The 20,468-nt window shown below is 34.4% G+C and overlaps 1 protein-coding gene across 1 annotated transcript; it reads left to right on the forward strand.

Annotated features, from left to right (window-relative positions):
• The first annotated feature begins 3,481 nt into the window (after window positions 1–3,481).
• Window positions 3,482–6,382, forward strand: LOC111438208 (10 kDa chaperonin, mitochondrial-like). Its single transcript, XM_023076163.1, has 3 exons — window positions 3,482–3,695; window positions 4,463–4,602; window positions 6,129–6,382. The coding sequence occupies exons 1-3, from the start codon at window positions 3,591–3,593 to the stop codon at window positions 6,175–6,177; spliced, it is 294 nt and encodes a 97-aa protein (XP_022931931.1). The 5' UTR covers window positions 3,482–3,590; the 3' UTR covers window positions 6,178–6,382.
• The last annotated feature ends 14,086 nt before the right edge of the window (window positions 6,383–20,468 follow it).

Consider the following 20,468-nt stretch of genomic DNA (forward strand, 5'->3'; position numbering starts at 1 on the left):
TTTATATATATATATATATATATATATATATATATATAAACACCCAAAAAAAAGAAAAACATATATGAGAGAATTAATAAAAAGAAAATCCACATCAAAATCATACTTAGACACGAAAACGAAGACTTTCATAAACAAATATCATACCAATAAGAAAAGGGATAAAATCAAGTTTAAGCGTTGTCCATTCAAGTTTCTAGTAAAATGGGATATTTGGAGGTATCACGAGCATTTTCATTTCACGATTTAGATTTAGAACACGAATTTGTACATGTCTAAGATTTCAACGAGGGAATCTCGAGACTCCATCTTCGTAAAGAGTGCTCAAATTTTGGAAGAAAATAATTAGATATAGAAAATAAAAAAACCGAGAATTAAAATTTTGAGGAAAGTTTATGGGAAAAGAAAAAACCCTAGTCAGAGAAGAATTAACATACATTATTAATCAAAACCAAAATATTCATTGATTTCAATCATGTTAATTACATCTCATTTACATATATCTCGAAAATTATAGCTTCAACATACTAATAATAATAATAATAATAATAATAATAATAATAATAATAATAATATATGAAGAAAAAAGAAGATTTTTTTCATATCCTCTCTTCTTGAATTACTTATCTGTTGTGAAGTGGATTTGGACCAGTGTAGACTCGTCTCTTCTGAGCTTCAAACACGGCGGCGCCACCGTCATGGGATTTCGGAGAGTGGTGGCGTTTGGGGCGGACGATGGCGGTGGCGGCGGCGGCGGCGGCGACGGTAGAGGTAGGTATCTCTGTTTGAAAACTGAAGGGAAGTAGAAAAAGAAAAAGAAGAAGAAGAAAAAACAAGGTAAGAAGCTCTGTAATGTTCTTCAATCTCATGTTTTTCTCTCTCTTTTTTTTGCAAGTCGCTGCCTTTGGGTTAATGGGTTAATGGGTTTTCTATTTTCACTTCAAAGTTTGCATCTTTTTCTCTCTCTCTCTCTCTCTTTCTCTCAAGAACTCAAGAATCGATGGAAGAGTGTGTCCAAATTGCATAGGATTTGGTGCCTTTTCTCTTTGTTTTCAAAAACAATATGGCTTATTTGGTGGCCTTGGAAACTTCCTTCCTTTCCGATTTCAGCGCCCTTTTTCATTTTTGAACGCTACGATACTATGTTAAGAATGAGCTTTTCATTTTTGAACGCTACGATACTATGTTAAGAATGAACTTTTCATTTTTGAACGCTACGATACTATGTTAAGAATGAGAAGCTCTGAATCATGTTAAGAATGATGGTCTGATTCCATGTTAAGAATGAGAAGCTCTAATACCATATTAAAAACGAGAAACATAAGTGAAATTGAGATGACTTATAGAAGGTGAACCCAATTCATTCATCATCCTCTGTTTCGATCTCTATCACTTTTCTTCTGTTCTTCCTCTTCTCCTATTCTGATATCATGTTAAGAATGAGAAACTCTTATATCATTCTTAACATGGTATTAGAGTAGGCGAATGACTCTTATAACGGCTTTTAACCTTTAAAGAGAGAAAATTTTATTTTTTTTCAATAGGCGAATGATTCAAAAGGACTCTAAATACTTTCGTGGACGGTGATGAAAAGAGGGGTAAAAGGGGAAAAGAAAAATAAATAAATAAATAAACCGAAGCAAAAAGTTACCAACCTTTATTTTATTTTATTTTTTTATTTTTATTTTTTTATTTTTTAAGAAAAGTTAATGATAAGCTAATTAATAATAGGAAATAAACACTTGATTGAAAGATATGTTTTCTTACTTTTTCTTTTAATTTTTAAGTTTGACTTATTTTGGTCAAATCATGAGGGATATTTTGGTCCTTTTTCATATATAATCCAATTAGGTAATTGATGAGTTATCATTTTGTTTTGGAATATTAGAGGGAACAAAGAATGGAAAGAAGAAGAAAAAAAAAAAAAGTAAAGAAGAGAGAGATGCATAGTTTCTTGGATAAAACGGTAAAAAGTCAATTTTAACCCTCAGATCTCATACGTTTGAGATGTTTTTGGCCGAGCATCCTTGATAGAAGTTGCTCAGAACTCTATTTTCTATTGATCTCGGCTTTTGAATCACCTAAATCGATAAAGAATCGAGGGAGAACTGAAGGTGTAATTTTGCTTAGATTTGAGTGTTTATAAAGGTAATGGAATGCCTCTAAAAATTGTTCATTCTATGTTGGGATATCATTTGAATAAATCTTGTGATGAAAGCTAAGAGAGAAAACGCTTGGAAGATCATTTTTCATTTGATGTCCGACACTGATACGAATTCAAAAAACGTCTACATTATCTTTTTTTTTTTTTCATAATAGATGAAATTGAATGAAATTTATTGGATTTTAGATTGACACTCTTTCAGTTTTGTCAACTTTAATGAAGGAACTGAGTTGAATTGAGGTACGTCCTAAAACATATAAAAATTGAAAGAAATTAGGAAATGTTGCAAAAAGAGTTGTGCGGCTTCTTTGGGCATTGAACCCAGGTGCTCGATAGAAAAAGAAAAAAAGGACATGAACCCAAGTGCGCCTTCATTATGCGCCTTCTTAGGCCGTTATGGTCATTTTTCACTGTTACTTGGTTTAACTACCTAACCTTGCCTAGCGACAACCAAATTTTATATACAATTTTAAAATGACATAATATGCTTATCATTAAAATGTCATGGGCAATGGAGTTCATTTAGTAGGTGGGTCATTTTAATATTACTTAAACCTTGAGCAAATTGATCGGTTCAGGGTCTTAACTCATGGTTCTTGATGTTTTTCTTTGATATTCCCTTAATACATACTTATGTAAAGGTTCATACAGAAATCCAAGTGATTCTTACGAGTATTTTTTAAGAAAAGTCCAAAATGGCTACTAATCTCGTCATCGACATTCGGGACCTCTGTTCTCAAGCTTTTGATATCCAATTCATTTCAAATTTTCTTTGATAAATTTCTTAGAGGGTATAGTTTCTACAACAACCATAAAGTCTTTCATGAAAAACGGTCTGAAAAAAGGTTAAATTGAGAAAAATAAAGGGACGATCATGTTTTAGTTTGACATGGTCGGTCAAAATAGTGTTACAAGGAAGAGCTAGGGATTGATTTCATACCTTCTCGTGGATTGTAACTTAAATTATTATTCAAGTTGCTCGTATCATTCACGGTCTAAATTTTTTTTCAAATTTTAATAGTGGTATTAAAGAAGTGTCATGATATGACGTAAACTAAAACATTTGTTTGAATTAAGTTTTATATTTTTATAAATTAACCTAAATTCAATGATTATTTTATTTTAATTTATTTTACAATTTGTAAATTAGAAGAATTGAGAAGAATTTGTGACTAAAAAAATAACTTGAAGAAGAAGATTGAGTACCTTCTAGAACATACGGGAGATCGGCTAATTGACGAAAATACCCTCGACGAATATAAAAATAAGGATAGGCTAATGTCTATTTACGTAATTTAGCACTGAAGGCTTCCAAACCCCTCCTTAAACCCTAGCCCATAGCAGAAAACTTTGCGCAATTTGCAGAATCCTCGTCCACGTTGGTCTTAGGGTTTAGGCTGAGTTTCAGTTTCTCCGATTGCCTCAGATGGCGAAGCGATTAGTTCCATTGCTCAATCGCGTTCTGATCGAGAAGATTGTTCCCCCTGCCAAAACCAATTCCGGCATTTTGCTTCCTGAGAAGTCCAGCAAGGTGAATCTTCCTTACATCTTTCCCCAATTTCAATTCCTCTGAAATTTTTGTTTCCTGGGTCGTTTTCTGTGGGAGATTCGAATCGCGCTTGAAATTTTGCTTTTGATTTCGTTGTTTTTTACCGAGCCTCTGGTAAGTTGCGACAACGGATTCTTTCTAGAGTCATTTTCGTTGATGGGTGTTTTTATAATAATTTTTCGTTTAGTTCTATTTGCTGTTACTTTTTTGTTTGTTCTCGTTCTAAGTTCCCTTATAGTTCGATTTGTGATCTCATTTGGTGATTATCTAACTAATTTCAATATTAGACATTGTTATTGCCTATTTAAAGAAGTCCTGCAAGTGTTGGATATACAATTTTCATTTCCTCCGGATTTCAATGTTAGTCTGTTCAATGATATGATTTATAATATCCTTTCTCTTCTTTTCAAATCGGGAATATCCGTGAAGACCGAAATGCTTAACACTGAAATCTATTTCAGTTTTGTTGTTGTTGGATGAGCTTTGCCGAAGAGTTTAGGATACATCCTTCCATCAAGCTTTTTGAGATTCAAAATCATATGGTTGTTTTGTTAATGGCAATCATTGCGTGGATTTTAGCTTATGTTGATTTAATCAAATCTTACAGTCCTTGTATTCAAGGACGAGTCGGAAAAACTTCTGTATATAAACCAGCATGTGTAAAGTTGTTATATCGTTCAGCCATGCAACATAAAATTTGTGGCTCATTTATTGAGTTCTGTCTGAACTGATTTTTGTTCTTAATCTAGCTCAACTCTGGAAAAGTTATCTCTGTTGGTCCTGGGACTCGTGACAGAGATGGAAACATTATCCCTGTTGTTGTAAAGGAAGGTGAAACCGTCCTTCTACCAGAATATGGAGGAACTGAAGTCAAGCTTGGAGAAAAGCAGTATGTATACTCGTTCTATTATATTGCTTTTTTCATTTATGAGAATTTCCGGTTTGTTGTTTGCTCTAGAATTTGGTCCTAAATTTAACCCTGAAACTTTAAATGCCCTCAAGTGGTAGTTGAGCCATTCTTTCTTATGCTTTAATAGTTACTATGATCGTTATCTTAAGTTTTTATTTTAACTTATGTTGTGCTTGAACTTGCATGCTGCTGAACTTAAAGTTGAATATTTCAATATTATGTTTTTGAATTTTTTTAACAGGGGTTAGGGAGTTGTAATGTTATGAGTTTATGTTCATCACTTTACCATGCTTTGGTCAATTCATGTTTGTCGTTGATTTGTTAAGAAGAAATGTCTTTGGTAATGGTGGTGACGCCTCCTGTCTATTTATTGGTACTGCATAATTGGCTGTTTCTAACATTACTAAGGTCGGTGGTGTTCGGTCATGAAACTTAGTTTTTGATGGTTCTCATCAGCATTTGGGTTATACATTTGTTTTCAGATAGGCTAGTCAGGTATGGGAATTGCATTATTGTAGGAACTCTAAACATCGTGTCGATGAACTGTGGTATAGACAGAGCTAAACACATAATAATGCATTCTTCTATGTTCTAAATTCTAATTTTAAGTCGAACAAAAACACGATGCTGCTGCTATTGAGAAGGAAGAGGCAAGCTCAGCAACTAATATTACTTGGGGATGTAGAATAAAATCAGTTTGGGCCCTTTAAAAGGTTGACATGATTGCTGTGTGATCTTATTTAGGTCAGAATTTTAGACTTTTAGTCCTAATTTTTGGTTTAAAGAGAGTTTCTCTTTAATCCTTCAACATTTTAACATTTTTCAATTTGATAGTGGATGTGATATGTTGTTAAATAAGCTTATATGACATAATACTTACGGGCCTGACAGAAATTTATGAGAGAAACTAAGCCTTCTTATAGGAGTCTTAATTCCTTCTCCAAAAGTCTAAAAAGTTGGAAAAGAATGGCCTTTTCTCTTCTGACTGATTTAATTCCTACTCGAGTCTTTGCCAACTCACTGAGTATCATGTCAATACCGTCAGTCACATTTTATATTCATTTACTAGAAGTTTATAATTGATAATTATTAGTACCTGAAAGACTAGTTTGAAACTTTTTTACAATTGGGATTAAATTGAATAAACACTCGACATATATTTAGAATTTATTTCGTTAGAGTTTTCTATTGGGTCGTACCTAAAACTCCATTTCTCTCTCTATTTGTTGTGTTTATGGTTTGGGTTGTTCTGAATCTGGCTTGTGGTTGTTATACTTGCCTGCTTCGTTGTTTTCTTGTAACAAAATGAAGTTGCTAGTTCATGCGAATATCATTCTTATTCTTGCATTAGACATATGTCATATGGTTGGTTACGGTCAGAGTTTTCATCTTAGCCTCTTCTCTTTCTACTTGTTCACTATTTCAATTTCGCTCACTAAACTTTTTCCCTCGTTTCTTTTCTATATTTAGTTCTTGATGAATAATTGGGTTATCTAACATTACAGGTTCTATCTATACCGTGATGAAGATCTGCTAGGAACACTTCACGAATGATTGATCATGTGAAAGTTGGATTGTTTTTCTAAGTCTTTAGTAGCTACATGTTCTGGGTATAGAGAGCTAGTTTATGTTGTCTGTATTCAAGTGAGACTTCAAACCGACATCCATTTCGTGTTATTGGACAAAATCATGAACTTTTTACTGGAGCCAGATGGGTATTTTTGGCGTGTCCTAATAAATTGTGATTATTAGGCTATCTCTACCCTTACATCAATGTCAAATTATCGTGCTAGGATGAATATGGTTATTTTAAAATACGGCATATGGGCAGATTGAAATTTGGTCTAATGGATCGAATACATTAACACTGAATCAAGGATTCAATCAATGCCACCGAATTGACTGAGTAGTTGGTTTGATCGGTTAGTTTTTTGTTTTGTTTTGTTTTGAGATTGAGTGGTAGTTGATTACAGAAAGAATAGTTGAGTAGGTAGTTCTTGTAGAACCAATACTGCTCTCAATGCCAGGTTTGCACTCGAGGGAGAGTATAAACCCCGAGAGTAAACGATAGAGAGTTCAACTCTAGAAAAGTCTCTTAACGACGTGGATCAAATTTAATTAGTGAAATCTGAAGTAACCTCGCTGGGGATGTAATCATATGCAATTATGGTTTACGGTGGAACTTATCTTTTTGTACTTGTTCCTTAGACTCTACTTTCTTTTAGGGTTAGGGTTGAATGTATAGTACTTCTCTACATGCAGTTCATGCACGTGTTGAACCCACTATGTGAGCTCACATACTTCCTAGGCTTGACTATGGACTAGCGCATGCTCAAACTGAAGAAGAGCACATCGTAGTGTATACGTCTATACAAAATATCTTGGGGAAGTATCTCATGCTTGTGACAGATAACATGTATGAGATCCCATAATTCAAAAACATTGTACATGGTTATGATATACAAAGTAGTCGCCAAAGTAGTTGCATTCTTTTTGTAGCATAACTCTCCTATGAGACATGTATACGTATACATGACATCACTTTCAATATTAACATACATAGCTCCAAGATGCCTCATAGGCATTATATGAACATGGTATATTTACATACATGACATAACATGCCAGAAGTACATGCATCACATAGTACTCATATCATCACATAATCATGGCAAGAATAATATATCATAACATTACAAAATGACACATAATTGGGTCATACTTATCATTCATGCATCACTCAAGTCATCCAACCAAGTCTAAAGGCGTGTCAATAGTAAGACCACTTACTTGGTTGGCCTAAATCGGAGTCATTAAATGTCCCTGGTTGGCCTAAGTGTCCCTAGGCATGCCAACGGCAAAACTCTTTAGAGTTAAGCACTTTTATAAAATTCTAGTTGCAACTAAAGGGTTTAGAGATTTACCAAAATTATCACCCATACCATTCTAAAACAGGGGAAGAATACTTGACTATCAGACTCAATACTTCCGAAACTCGCCCTTCTCAGCTCCATATAGAGTGTTTCTCCCCTCGATTCCTTTATGAAACTTAAGGATCATGTTGCAAGAAAGAACTAAGAACTAAAAATTTACCTTTTTCTGGACTATAGCCAAAGTTATAAGCCTCAAAAGTTCATAAAAAAAATACATTATTTGTCAAAGAAAAATATAAAAATTTCTTATTGGTTGGGACATTGGACATTTTTAGATCTTGATTCCTCTATGAAATCTCTTTACCCTTTTTCCCTTAAGCTTAAGAAATAGTTTTGAAATGATGAATTCATGTATGGGCTGCTAATTTTGAGTTTAAATTTCTCGGATCTCTTACCCATTTTCACACATAATCATCTCTTATTAAGAAGAACGATACACGTCTCTTTAACTCATAATTTCTTCACGAAACCTTCCCCTCTTCTTGCCATGTAGCTAATGGTGTCCTTTGATTGAAGTTTTATGGATCGTGGATGAAGAATCTGGAGTTTCCCCCAAATTTATAAAAAAACAAACTCGATAAAAACTTCATTTGATTACCCTTGTTCCTGACCTCTTTAGCTTTGGTGGTCCTCAAGAAAACTACTCCTTTGAGTACCAGACTGGGACTAGTTTGAAGGGATGATATTGCCCATAGGCTCGAATTAGATTTTCAAAAATTCTCTTGTAGTCAGCCATGTCTATTCGGATTGGGGTTAAATGCAAACACATACAATTTTCTGTCTTGTAACGTATGCGTCCTAACTATCGTGAAGGATAAGAGGTATCCCTCAATGCATGAGGTCCCAACATTATTCCATTTTCATTATATTAAATACAACCCCACTAGTGTTTTGTACATATCATCATATCATTTCTCATATCTTTCGTGCATAAATGAAGGTTGTATTTCATGCTAGTTCGTTATTTTGTATGTCAATCATATCATATCATTGATGTCACACATATACCACATCATAACGTTTAAGTTTTCTAACGTATCCCGAAACCTGAGCACATAGAGTTGTACCAGAAATCAGTTCATCCTCTTGGCCGGCAAAGCTACGACACCATTTTGGTGGTAATCGCTCGTGTGCATCAAGGTGTTCTATGGCTCGTTAGTCCTCTCTTCCATGGCGTTACACTACCTTTATACACTTGAAGGAAAGGAGTTTTCCTCTCACTAGCGTTTATGTCCGACGGGGCAAACCGTTAGTAATCCGTCGTTTTCTTTCTATATTTCACCTTTCCTTTTCTTGCATGTGAGCTTATGACGAGTAGTTGTGCGTAGGGAATGTTTGAGAATTATTCGTGATTCGTTGGGTGTCTTAAAACGAGAGGTGAGGTTCGATTTGTCTTCACCGGTTTGCATTCGTCGGAAAACTACGACGACCGTTCAATCTCTCTCTATTACTCATGATTCCTCTCTTGCAGGTGTGTACTGTGAGGGCTGACCCGAGTGTGATTTCATTTGGTATATCCTTAGCGTCCGGGAGAGAACGTGGATTGCGGGTGCGAGAATTTCACGCTCGCACGTTTTCTGGCAACCGAGCAAATTTTATTTTATTTTTTTAATCCTTACATAAATGAAATTATTGGGTATAAAGAGTTGAATATAGTTATCTTATTTTATTTAATTAATAACTATTTTAACAATTTGAAGATGGGCTTTAGATACTCAGGTGATGTAAGCCCAAAAAATTATATTCTTTTACTTCTTTTCATTATTTCCATTGAGAACATTACAATTTTAGTCACTAAGTTGATATTAAAAAAATAATAATAACCTATGGAAGTTTAGTAATGTTTAGATTAGTTGATCTTAAAAAAAAAAAACCTTAAAATCATTTATTTATTTAGAAAAAAATTATTATATTGATATTAAACTATTTATACGAGGAGGTCCGATAAATAAAATAATAAATCAAAGGGCATTCAAAACAAGATAATAATACTGATATTTTCTCGAAAAAAGAGCCTCGAAAACAAGGCATCTAGCCTAACGTTATAGACTTTAAACGAACATGTTTAGTTTGGGAGAAGTCATAATTTGTGGCTACTTTTTAAACCACACATTGCCCACTTTGTCAATTTGGAAAGCTTTTGGAATCTTTTTCACTTTATTTTCTTCTTCAATCTGTGAATTGTATTACTTGTTTTAGTGTTTAAATAATGCATACTTCTAAGAATCTTACCTTCAAATAGTTAAAAAAGATAGCTTCTTGTTTATTTTGTAGTGTTGGTACAAAACTAAAAGTATACTAAAAACGTAACCACCTTTTCTTCCTAGCAGTTTAATGGTTCTCATGATAAAACATTGCTGTTATTATTAAATAAAAAGTTTTAAAAATACCTCTAAATTTCTTACTAATATTTCTAAACTTTCAAAAAATTTCTTAAAAAAATATCCATCTTAAAAAGTTTATGAGTACAACTTTTTTTTTTTTAATTTAAAAATACTTTTTCCACGGGTACAATGAAAATTTAAAAGTATAACACTCTCCCCATTATAATAAAAGTACACAAAGCTCTTACCATGTATGGATTGAAATGGATTATTGACGGTAAATTATCTCCAAACTTTTTATTGTTATTGTTAAAAGTTGATAAGTATTTTATATAAACCTAAAAAAAAAAAAAAAAGGTATGTTTTGAATTTTTTAAAAAANTTTAAAGGTGTTTTTTTTTTTTTTTTTTTTTAATTCTTCCTAGAGAATGTCGAGATAACGGTAAGAAGAAAGTTAAGAGAGTTGAGTCATACGGGCAATATCAGAGACTACGTTAAGCAGTTTTCTGGACTTATGTTAGATATTCGTGATATGTCTAAGACACGTAAGGTCTGTAGTTTTATTGAGGGGTTGAAGTCGTGGGTGAAAATAAAGCTCTATGAACAAAGAATTCAAAACCTTTCTACAGCTTGGTCTACTGTTGAATGATTATTTGATCTTAGTATCCATGAACCCCAAGAGAGAGCAGAATCACGCCTCCGCAAGTGGTGAAAAAGAGAATTACCGACCCAACTTCAGAGGTGTGGGAAGTGACCAACTCGATGGTAGAGAGGAGGAATACGAATCCTCTCAATAGAGAGGGAGAAATCCATGGTGGCGACCTCACAACCAGAACAGTCAAAGTCAAAGTGAAGACACCCCGTCTTGCTTCATATGCAAGGGGGCTCATTAAGTATTCAAATGCTCACAGAAGGTGGCACTATACGCCTTCCAAGCAAAACTCTGCACGATTTAGAAGTTGAATATGAGACGATAGAAACAAAATACCATTAGTTGAAAATGTTGGACACCTTCGCAGGGATGACTAAATTTCTTGTCTGCTCTCGAGAAGAGATAGAAGAGCCAATGAACTCGGTCTTATGTATGTCGAGGCCTAGGTTAATCATAGAGTGGTCAGAAACACTATTATCAACTATGGAGCCACACACAAATTCATGACGGAGACCAAAGCAAAACGCTTAAATATCTTTTAGCATCGAAACGCAAGAAAGATGAAGGCCGTAAATTTAGTAGCTTTCATATCTTAGGAGTTGCGAAGAGATCTCTCATCAAGCTGGGTACTTGGACTGGACGAACCAACTTTGTGATAGTCAAGATGGACGACTTTGTCATCGTGTTAGGGATGGATTTCCTACTAGAACACAAAGTAATTTTCATGCCCTTAGCAAAGAGCTTAGTAATAACGGGTTCCAACCCGACGATTATCAAAACAAATACTCGTCGACTAGGAGGGATAAAAATGATGTCGCACTATAATTGAGAAAGAACCTAAGCCATGATGAAACTTAAGCTCGTTACCATTGTATTTGAAGAGGAATCTCAAGCAAGCCAACCCCAACACAAGTCTGACGGTCAATTCAGAAAACATCATGATGTGAGATAAGGAAGTCGGACAAAGTATTTATCTCCACTTGGGCAGATAAATAATGAGATTGATGTTAAATCAGGGGCGAGATTGCTTGCCACAAATGATGTCGTACGACTCAACTCGAGCTAGCTGAATTCTACAAGCAGCTAAATGACTTGCTAACAGTCGGGTCCATTAGACCCACAAAGCCTGCTGTTAGCGGTCACCCAAGGGTTGGGGAGAAACACCAAGCCAAAACCTCCACTGAAGAAGGAACATAGAGACAAACCTCTAAAACAACACATGCTCACGCATAAGTACCATCCAGATGAATAAAGAGAAGAGCCATTTAGAAGCGTCGACCACAACAGTTTCAAGATGGAGAGAGAGTTCTGATCAAGTTGAGGTCAGGTTAACTCCGAGATCAAAGTAACAAGAGTTAAAGACTGGTGTGAAAATGCTATGGACCAGTCAGAGTTATCCACAAAATCGAGAAAACATCATATAGGATCCAATTGCTCTAATGGATGTGGACTAGCCCTGTTATCCACGTTAGTAACATGAATCATTACTCTATCGACCAAGAAGACATCAAGCATAGAGAGGCAACACTGACAAAGAAGACGCCAAAAGTCAACAAACCAAGATGTGGTTTTCAACAGTTCCTTGAAGATTGGAGGAGACTCCTCAATGCTGGCTAGAAACGCATCAAGAGACCTAAAGTCAGTATCAACCTACATCACTGAGTTTGTGAAGAGTCGGTTGACAGAGACGTCAACCAATTGAGTGGGGGAGAGAATGTCACGGTCATGCTTATCCAAGGCGTGTTGTCTATGGCTGCATGTCAGATGTCCCAATCATGCTTGTCTAGGACGTGTTGTCCATGGCCAGATGTTCGTTCCAAACTCGTTTTACATGCTTTCATCTAAAATAAGTCTTTAATATTTCATGTTGTGTCAATATGGGGTATATGACCGTTCACAAAAAGCATGTCTACACCCGTTAAGGCTAAAATGCCCCAAAATGTATTATAGGAGCTATGATTAGTTGCCAATTCTTCCTACCCTTAGTCATATGCTATTTAATCTATGGCGTTCCTTTAATTGCTTATAGTCATATAACCTTGTTTTCCTCAATTCTTTCAAATCGTTTTAAGTGTACTTCATCGCTCATATTTTCTAAAACATTTCTTACAAACGTGACTCGAGACATGAACATACATCGACATTGCCTGCAACGTCCGAATTTCTCACGGCTGACTTGTTTGTTGGTTTAGAACAAGTGTCGCACAATCGTAATCCCACTACCACAAGAGTAGGATTGTGACACCCAACCGATTTCAATCAACTAATCAATCACTTCTACCCCATGTCAGGCTCCTATTGGCGAGGGGTAACGATCTGGCCTCCTCGAGCCTCGAAGTGGCCAAATTGGAGAGGTGTCCTTTTGGTGTGTTGGATTTGTAAATTTTCTAAACCATCGAGGCTATATTTCCAGTTTTCACATTTTCAGGCCTATTTTTCAAAAAAAAAAATTTATATAAATTTCTTTCCTTCTTATTTTCTACCATACCTTATGCATCTACCTCAAATTTTGATCCAAAATAAAAATATTTTTTTATTCACTAAATATATGTTTTAGAATGTTATAATGACATATGAGGCATGTGACAAATCATATCTTATTGAGCTAATGTAGTTAATGCATTTATTTTATGTACTATCAACTATGTGTTTTATGTTAGAGGGTAGGTTTAAATTCCCTAATCAAATTTAACGATGTTGATATTAATTTTTATAGGTCAATCATTAACCATACAAATTAATTAGCTATTATCATATAAAATAAATACCGTTGGTTCCTTTTACTATATTTAATCAACATTTAGGTTAACTAATTATTGCTATCACTATAGTTAATTAAAATCTAGGCATTCACTATCATGCATCCAACTCAAATAGTGATTACTAGTTTTTTTCAAAAGCATGCAATATTAAAAATTCCATTTTAGAAAATACTAATATTTGAAAATTAGTTTTATTACAATAAAAAATTTTAAACCATGAATATATCGACCGAGTTTTTTATACTTCAGGGATATTTTTTTAAACGTGATATTAATTGTAAGGATGTAACTGCCCAAGTCATTCGCTGCTACCAGATATTGTCCTCTTTCGGTTTTCCCTTTTTGGGTTTTCCCTCAAGGTTTTTAAAACGCGTCTGCTAGGGAGAGGTTTTCACACCCTTATAAACGGTGTTTCGTTCTCCTTCTCCATTTATGTGAGATCTCACAAGTTATTAAAAATAGAGTAAAGGACGGACAAGTAGTAATAGCTGGACGAACCATCCAAGTAAACTTGAAAGTAGTAGATATGATGGATTTCGATGTCATATTAGGAATGGACTGGCTAGCCGAAAATTTTGTCAGCATAAACTGCAATAAGAAAGAAGTAGTATTCACTCCACCAATCGGATTTACCTTTAAATTTAAAGAAACTTGCATAGACACCACCCCAAAAATAATATCAATAATGAAAGCCAAACGCCTAGTACAACAAGAGGGGTAGACACGAGGCGGTGTGCCGGCAAGGGCAATGGGCCAAACAAGGACGCTGGTCCCAACGGGTGATGAATTTGAGGGTCCCACATTGATTGGAGAAAGGAACGATGTGCCAATGAGGACGTTGGGCCCTAAAGGGGATGGATTGTGAGATCCCACATCGGTTAGGGAGGAGAACAAAACATCGTTCATAAGGGTGTGGAAACCTCTCCCTAGCAGACGTGTTTTTGAAACCTTGAGGGAAAGCCCGAAAAAGAAAGCCCAAAGAGGACAATATCTGCTGGCAGTAGACTTGAACTGTAGAATAACACTTTTCAAATATCAAGAGTATTTTTAAAATAAAATATTAATAATATTTATCTAAAATTGACGAGATATATATATATATATATATATAATTATTGAATTTTTTTTTTTTTTTTTTTTTTTTTTTGTGTGTAAATTAGTACAAACGTTTTGATATTGGTTTCATAAATTATTTGAAAGGCAAGTTTAAAAGCAAAATAAATGGTTGTTGTCAAATATAGTTTAGGTTACTGATTCCAACCACTATATTAATTAATTAATTAATTAAAAAACAGCTTTTTCAAATATTTGCCCTTTATTATTAGCATTAATTTTGAACCCAAAAGTCAGCAAGAACCTAACAAAATCAGGCAGCCAGAGGGTAAAGGAGAAGGCTATTAATTGGTCACTAGTCTTGTAAATCTTGGGTCCCTTCCCATATTATTGTAATACAACTTGGGATGGGCTAACTTTTAAAACCCTCTTTTCCATGGGTCCAACCCTACCATAAAGTCTACCTATTACGCCCTATTTCACCTATACGGGAGACCTTATGTAGTCTAATCTACTAAAGTTAGTCCTACGTCCACTTAAAAAAAAAAAAAAAAACGAACTTTAAAAACCATAAAGAATCATCCCAATAAAAAATAAGATTCAAGTTACTTCTGTTTTTTTAGCGCCTCTATCTTTTCCTCTAGTTAGCTTGGTTGAGTAGGATGTCATGACAGTGTACCATCCAACATTCTTCGTAAGTGATGATCCTCATCTAAATCATTCCCATCTTAATCCAAATATGACATGTTGATATTTCTAGTAAGCGTTTTCTTCTCCACAAATGGCGTCAAACTATTGTTGACAAAACTCGAAAAGTGTAACACATCTGACTTTCACGTGAGAGCAACCTTAAGATTTGTTTGAAAGGGAATGAATATGACTTACACATCTGACTAGTGTAGTGCTTTTTACAGGTTCGGATGCTTATTAGCTAGGAAGAATTTTAGTAATCACGAAAAAAATTACCTTCTTCAAGTTTAAAGAAAAGTATTTATATGATCCTCTTACACGTTTTTTGCTAACTCCTTTTCTAATTAGATCAAAAGAGAACTCGATTGAGCTAGATCAGGATTAGATGGACAAGAGGTACGTCTGGTGTATTCCATATATGGACCCGGGAACTTGGACTTCATCCCAAGTTTCCCTTCTCTCTCTTTTATTTGGCAACTTAATTTCCTTCCTTTTTTACCTTATTTTGATCATTGATTTTTGTCTATTACTACTGAATTATTATTCATTCCTTTAGTATGTGTGCATATCCGATTGATAATATAATTTTAAATAATTAAAGTATTAAAAAAATTTAAACAAGAGCTAAGCATGGTTGCCAATCTAATACTTAATAACTTAGTCATATTATCTGTATTTCAAAGGTTTGAAGCAATATTTATCGAGTCCTACGTAATGCTTATTCTCATTAAAGACAAAAACTGGTTTTATTATTTAATATTAGTAACCAAAACCAAAAATGAAATATATTAATAGGAAAAATTAGGGATATTAAGTATTTAAATTTATCGTTCCATGATAGAGAAATTCCACGGGGTCAATTAAATTTATGTGTTCTAAACAATGTTTTTTTTTTTTTAAGGATTCCTAACCTCTAAGCGGGTGAATTGTGAAATCTTACATACATTGTCGAAAACATTTCTTTAACTGACTAGTTTTAAAACTATGAGGCCGACGACGATATATAACGGATTAAAACAGATAATATTGCTAACGGCGAGCTTGAGCTGTTACAAACACAATATAATAAACGAAATTTCAGATCCGTCAAAATATCTAAAATTATTCTCGTTGATTTATATTTAAAATATTTATAAGAGTTTTCACATGTATTGAAACAGCTCAAGCTCACTTCTAGCACATATTGTTATCTTTGAACTTTCTTTTGTGAACTTCCTTTGAGGTTTTTAAAATGCGTCTATGAGGGAGCCAGCGTACAGATATTGTTCGCTTTGGCACGTTACGTATTGTCGTCAGTCTCACAGTTTTAGAACGCGTCTATTAGAGAGAATGTTCCACACCTCTCTCCAACCGATGTAGAATCTCAAAATACTCCTAACTTGACATTAGGTTAGTGTAATAGTATTATCATAATCATGGGCACATAATTGGGATATAGTAATTAGAGAATAATAAGTTGGTACCGAAGACAATAAAACACTGTCCATGTGAACCGGTCAAATCGATCTGACAGAACCGGTCACTTTCTTTACCAGTACCGTGCCCTTGTGGTAGACCTTTCCGACGGCGTGGTGGCCCAAATCGAAGACAGAGGCGGTGGTTGAGCGCAATTGGAGTAGAGATCTGGCAGCTACTCTTTTAACTCCGACGAGCTTTGGCGAGTGGCGGAGGGCACAAGATTTCTTGAATCATAGGCGGCCGGTGATGAAATCAGTTCCGACTAAGGGCGGAGATGAGCGGCGGCCACAAGATTTCTTATAACATGAGTTAACTTTCTTTAACTGAAATAAAAAGACTTAGCCATAAAAAAAACCCTACTCGAATTTTTATGAAAATGACAATTTAGTCCTTCAACTTTTTTTTAACCGTTTAGCTTCTAAATTTTAGTATAAAACAATTTAAGCATTATATGTAATGCTCCGTCTATTTCTAGGATTTGAAATTTGGATTCGACACTTAATAGACTCGACATTCTCGTGCATCTCCTGTAATATGGTCAAGTTACCTTCTTCTCGCTTCCAATAGTGATGACTATCTTCATAAATCAACATAGATCATTGCAACATACTTTGTTCTCACTCACATGCTTCCTAAAAAAATTATTAAGAGCTCACCCAACCAACGTAGAATTTGTCGAAGTATGCCCTAAACTTTAGACTTCTCATGATTGAACCACCAAAAAGAAAAGTACACTGGGTTGGTATAAGTAATAATTTTTAATTCTTTTAAGTCTTCCATCTACCCCTCATTTACTCGGGTGTCACATTATGCTTTAATACCAGTTCATTTCTTACCATGTAAAACTCCATCAAAATTAAGTGTCGATGTTCGATTTTATAATTTAAAACACATTTGGTCTCTAATTAGTTTATAGATCTGAATGCACCTAAAATTATTGAAAGAAAAGATTAAATTGTTATAAACTAAAGTTTAGATACTAAATTATTATTTTCGGACCACGAGTAATAATTCATTAACATAATTGCAAATTTAATAACTCCAACATTGACACCCAACAAATTAAAGAAATGAAAGGGATTTTCCCTTGAAAAACAAGCTACATGTTTGGTGTGTCTCTTTCAAAGTTTGGCACCAAAAATGTCACATTCTAAGCAACAATATGCATGCAATATGTTTGGTGTACTTTTTGGCAAACTTTGGAATATACATCACATTGTGTGCTTCCTCCTTTTTTATTTTGATATCATTAATATTAGGAAAAAAAAACATTCGTCTTCCATATTTCACTAATTTTGATTCGATCAGGTGATACGTCGCTTCAATGTTCATTAGTTTTGATTCGATTGGGTCATACATCTCTTTTTATTAGATTTTGATATAATATATTATTGTCGACATATTGATAGAAAAGTTGAGGTCTTAATCATTCATGTTTGTAGTTATAATTTGAAGATTACATTATATCATTAATGTTTGTATAAGAAGATATAATCTATGTTGTTTTGGTCATCTCTATGTAGTAAAACACTCCGTTTATACATGTACAAACTTAAGTTATATTACTGAAGTTTCATAAGCAAACAAGCTTAAAATCGTTGTTTGAATATTCACTCGAGTCCCTAAAACATATGACGCTAACTTTGTAACGTCTTAAGCTCACGATTTAGTAGATATTGTCCTTTTAGGCTTTCCTTCAAGGTTTTTTTAAACGCATCTGCTAGAGAGAGATTTCCACACTCATATAAAGAATGTTTCGTTCTCCTCCCCATCCAATGTGGGATCTCACAATTGGTGGCCTATGTAGGTGATGCAAATGGTATCAAAGTCGGACACCAGGCGATGTGCCAACAAAGACGTTGGACCCTAAAAGGGAACGAGTACTAGCAAGGACGTTAGGCCCTGAAGGGGGGGGGGGGGAGGTGGATTGTGAGATCGCACATCGGTTGGGGAGAAGAACAAAATATTCTTTAAAAGAGTTAGAAACCTATCCCAAGCATATGCATTTTAAGAACTTTGAGGGGAAGCCCCCTAAGACGCGTTTTAAAAAGGACAATATGTCTGCTAGCTAGCAGTAGATTTGGACTGTTACAAAACATAAATAAGAAAACGTCAAAAGGTACATTCTCGATAGCAACTTTAGTACACATAGCATATGGAGGGTAAGGGGAAAATTTAGGGTTTGGGGGTAAAATGGTGAGGTTCCATGGGATAGTTTGAAAAAGAGATAGGGCCTAAGGAAGGATTTTCTTTTTATTATGTGCTTTTGAGGACCCTACCATGTGCCATTGCTCCCTACTTTGAACATCGTTGAAAACCCCTATTTCCCCATGTCTTTTCCACAAGCTTAAAAAGACGCCATTTCACTTCCCTAAAGATAGAGATGATTTTGGGAACAAAATAAACTAAAACCCATCTCCATCTTCCATTTTTGTTTTCAAGGCCATCAAATAGAGAGAGAAAATTTGTTGAAAGATTCCTATATTCTAAGTCTTACTCTCATCATTACGCTCTTATCGGGCTAGATTGTATTAGGTTAAAAAAAAAAATCACAAATCTGAAATTTTGGATTAGGGACTCGAGTAACTTGAATAGAGTTCACAATCCAACCAACCCTCTACTTTCGAGTTGGGTTGAGCTAGCTTGTCGGGTTGTTCTTAACCCTACTTCTTTACTGTATATGTTACATTAATAACTAAAATCTCATAAAGTTCAAATATCAAACATTTACAAGTCACAAACGACAAATATTCTTAATCTTTTCGAAAGTAATATAGGGCTGAATTAGTTGTAACCTTATTTTCAAGACTAAGAAAATGTCAACCCGAAAATCAAATCGAATTTTTCAGTTTTCCTAAAATTCAATCCAATCTAAATCTTTTTTTTTTTTTTGACACCAACGTTCACAAGTGAATTTCAATATTAGAAATCTACTTAACACCGTGATAAAAAAAAAAAAAAAAAAAAAAAAAAAAAAAAAAAGATTACTAAACCACTCTTACAGGATCACTCTGGTTGTCATCTATAAATGAGAGGGTCAACCCAATTATTCGGTTCAACTATATTAATAATCTAGGTAATATGTATATGACACCAATAAGATCGGTAATGCATTGAGGAGCTGTTTCCCGAAAGATTTTAATAAGATTGTGATTGAAGGAACTAATCCTAGGGACGGTGCAAAAAGGAGAGAGAGATTGGAATCTCAACCAACAATGCAATCTCTTTCACCTTCCATTATGGCTTTGAAGACTATAGGAGGTGTCATTTGGATTATGTATATTTGTACAACATAGAATTGGAATTTAGGGTTCATAATTTTTGGATTTTAATTTTTACTCAAAAACCCATCATTCTTAATCATTCTTAAATCAATATTTATGTGAATTAATCCAATATTTTTTGAGAACTTTGGTGGGGCATGGTGTTGTTGGGCATAATGATGGATAAAAATTAAATGAACCCCAAATGTTAGAAATCTAATGATTAGGGACAATAAGTAGTTCCAATTCTCACCTACTAAGACTTCCCCACTAACATTTAATTTAAACCAAAACCATACTTTATTCATTAATCAAACAAATCAATGACTTTTAAACCAAACCTTCCATTGTTTCCTCTCTAACATATCTTAAATTTTATAGCTGATTACGATCGATAAAGTTTCTTATCTTAAACGCTAAATGAGGTTATAAATTTATAAAACGAGCTAAACATCGAAATCCAAGTTTCTTGGTTGACTTTATATGAGGCTTGCTACCAGCGTCTCCTATTATGAGTCATTTTGGTCTAGCCTAATCTCGATTTTCTTGTCTTAACTCTGAACTAACTTATACATTGAAACTTGTTGATACACCACATTCATAAAAAGGTTTGTTGTTGTCATATGAGGGTCAAGTATTTTATCCTGTCCAAATTTTGATAGAAAAAAGTGAGCATCATATACGGGAAAGAAAAAAATGCTTGAAAGTCT

This window comes from Cucurbita moschata, unplaced genomic scaffold, assembly GCF_002738365.1.
Source record: "Cucurbita moschata cultivar Rifu unplaced genomic scaffold, Cmos_1.0 Cmo_Scf00072, whole genome shotgun sequence".
Lineage (NCBI taxonomy): Eukaryota > Viridiplantae > Streptophyta > Magnoliopsida > Cucurbitales > Cucurbitaceae > Cucurbita > Cucurbita moschata.

Bases quoted from the DNA above. Each gene is read 5' to 3' on its own strand.
- LOC111438208 (XM_023076163.1), top strand. From the start codon at position 3,591: ATGGCGAAGCGATTAGTTCCATTGCTCAATCGCGTTCTGATCGAGAAG. The intron at 3,696-4,462 runs GTGAATCTTCCT...TTCTTAATCTAG, and splicing joins TTCCTGAGAAGTCCAGCAAG to CTCAACTCTGGAAAAGTTAT. The intron at 4,603-6,128 runs GTATGTATACTC...CTAACATTACAG, and splicing joins GTCAAGCTTGGAGAAAAGCA to GTTCTATCTATACCGTGATG.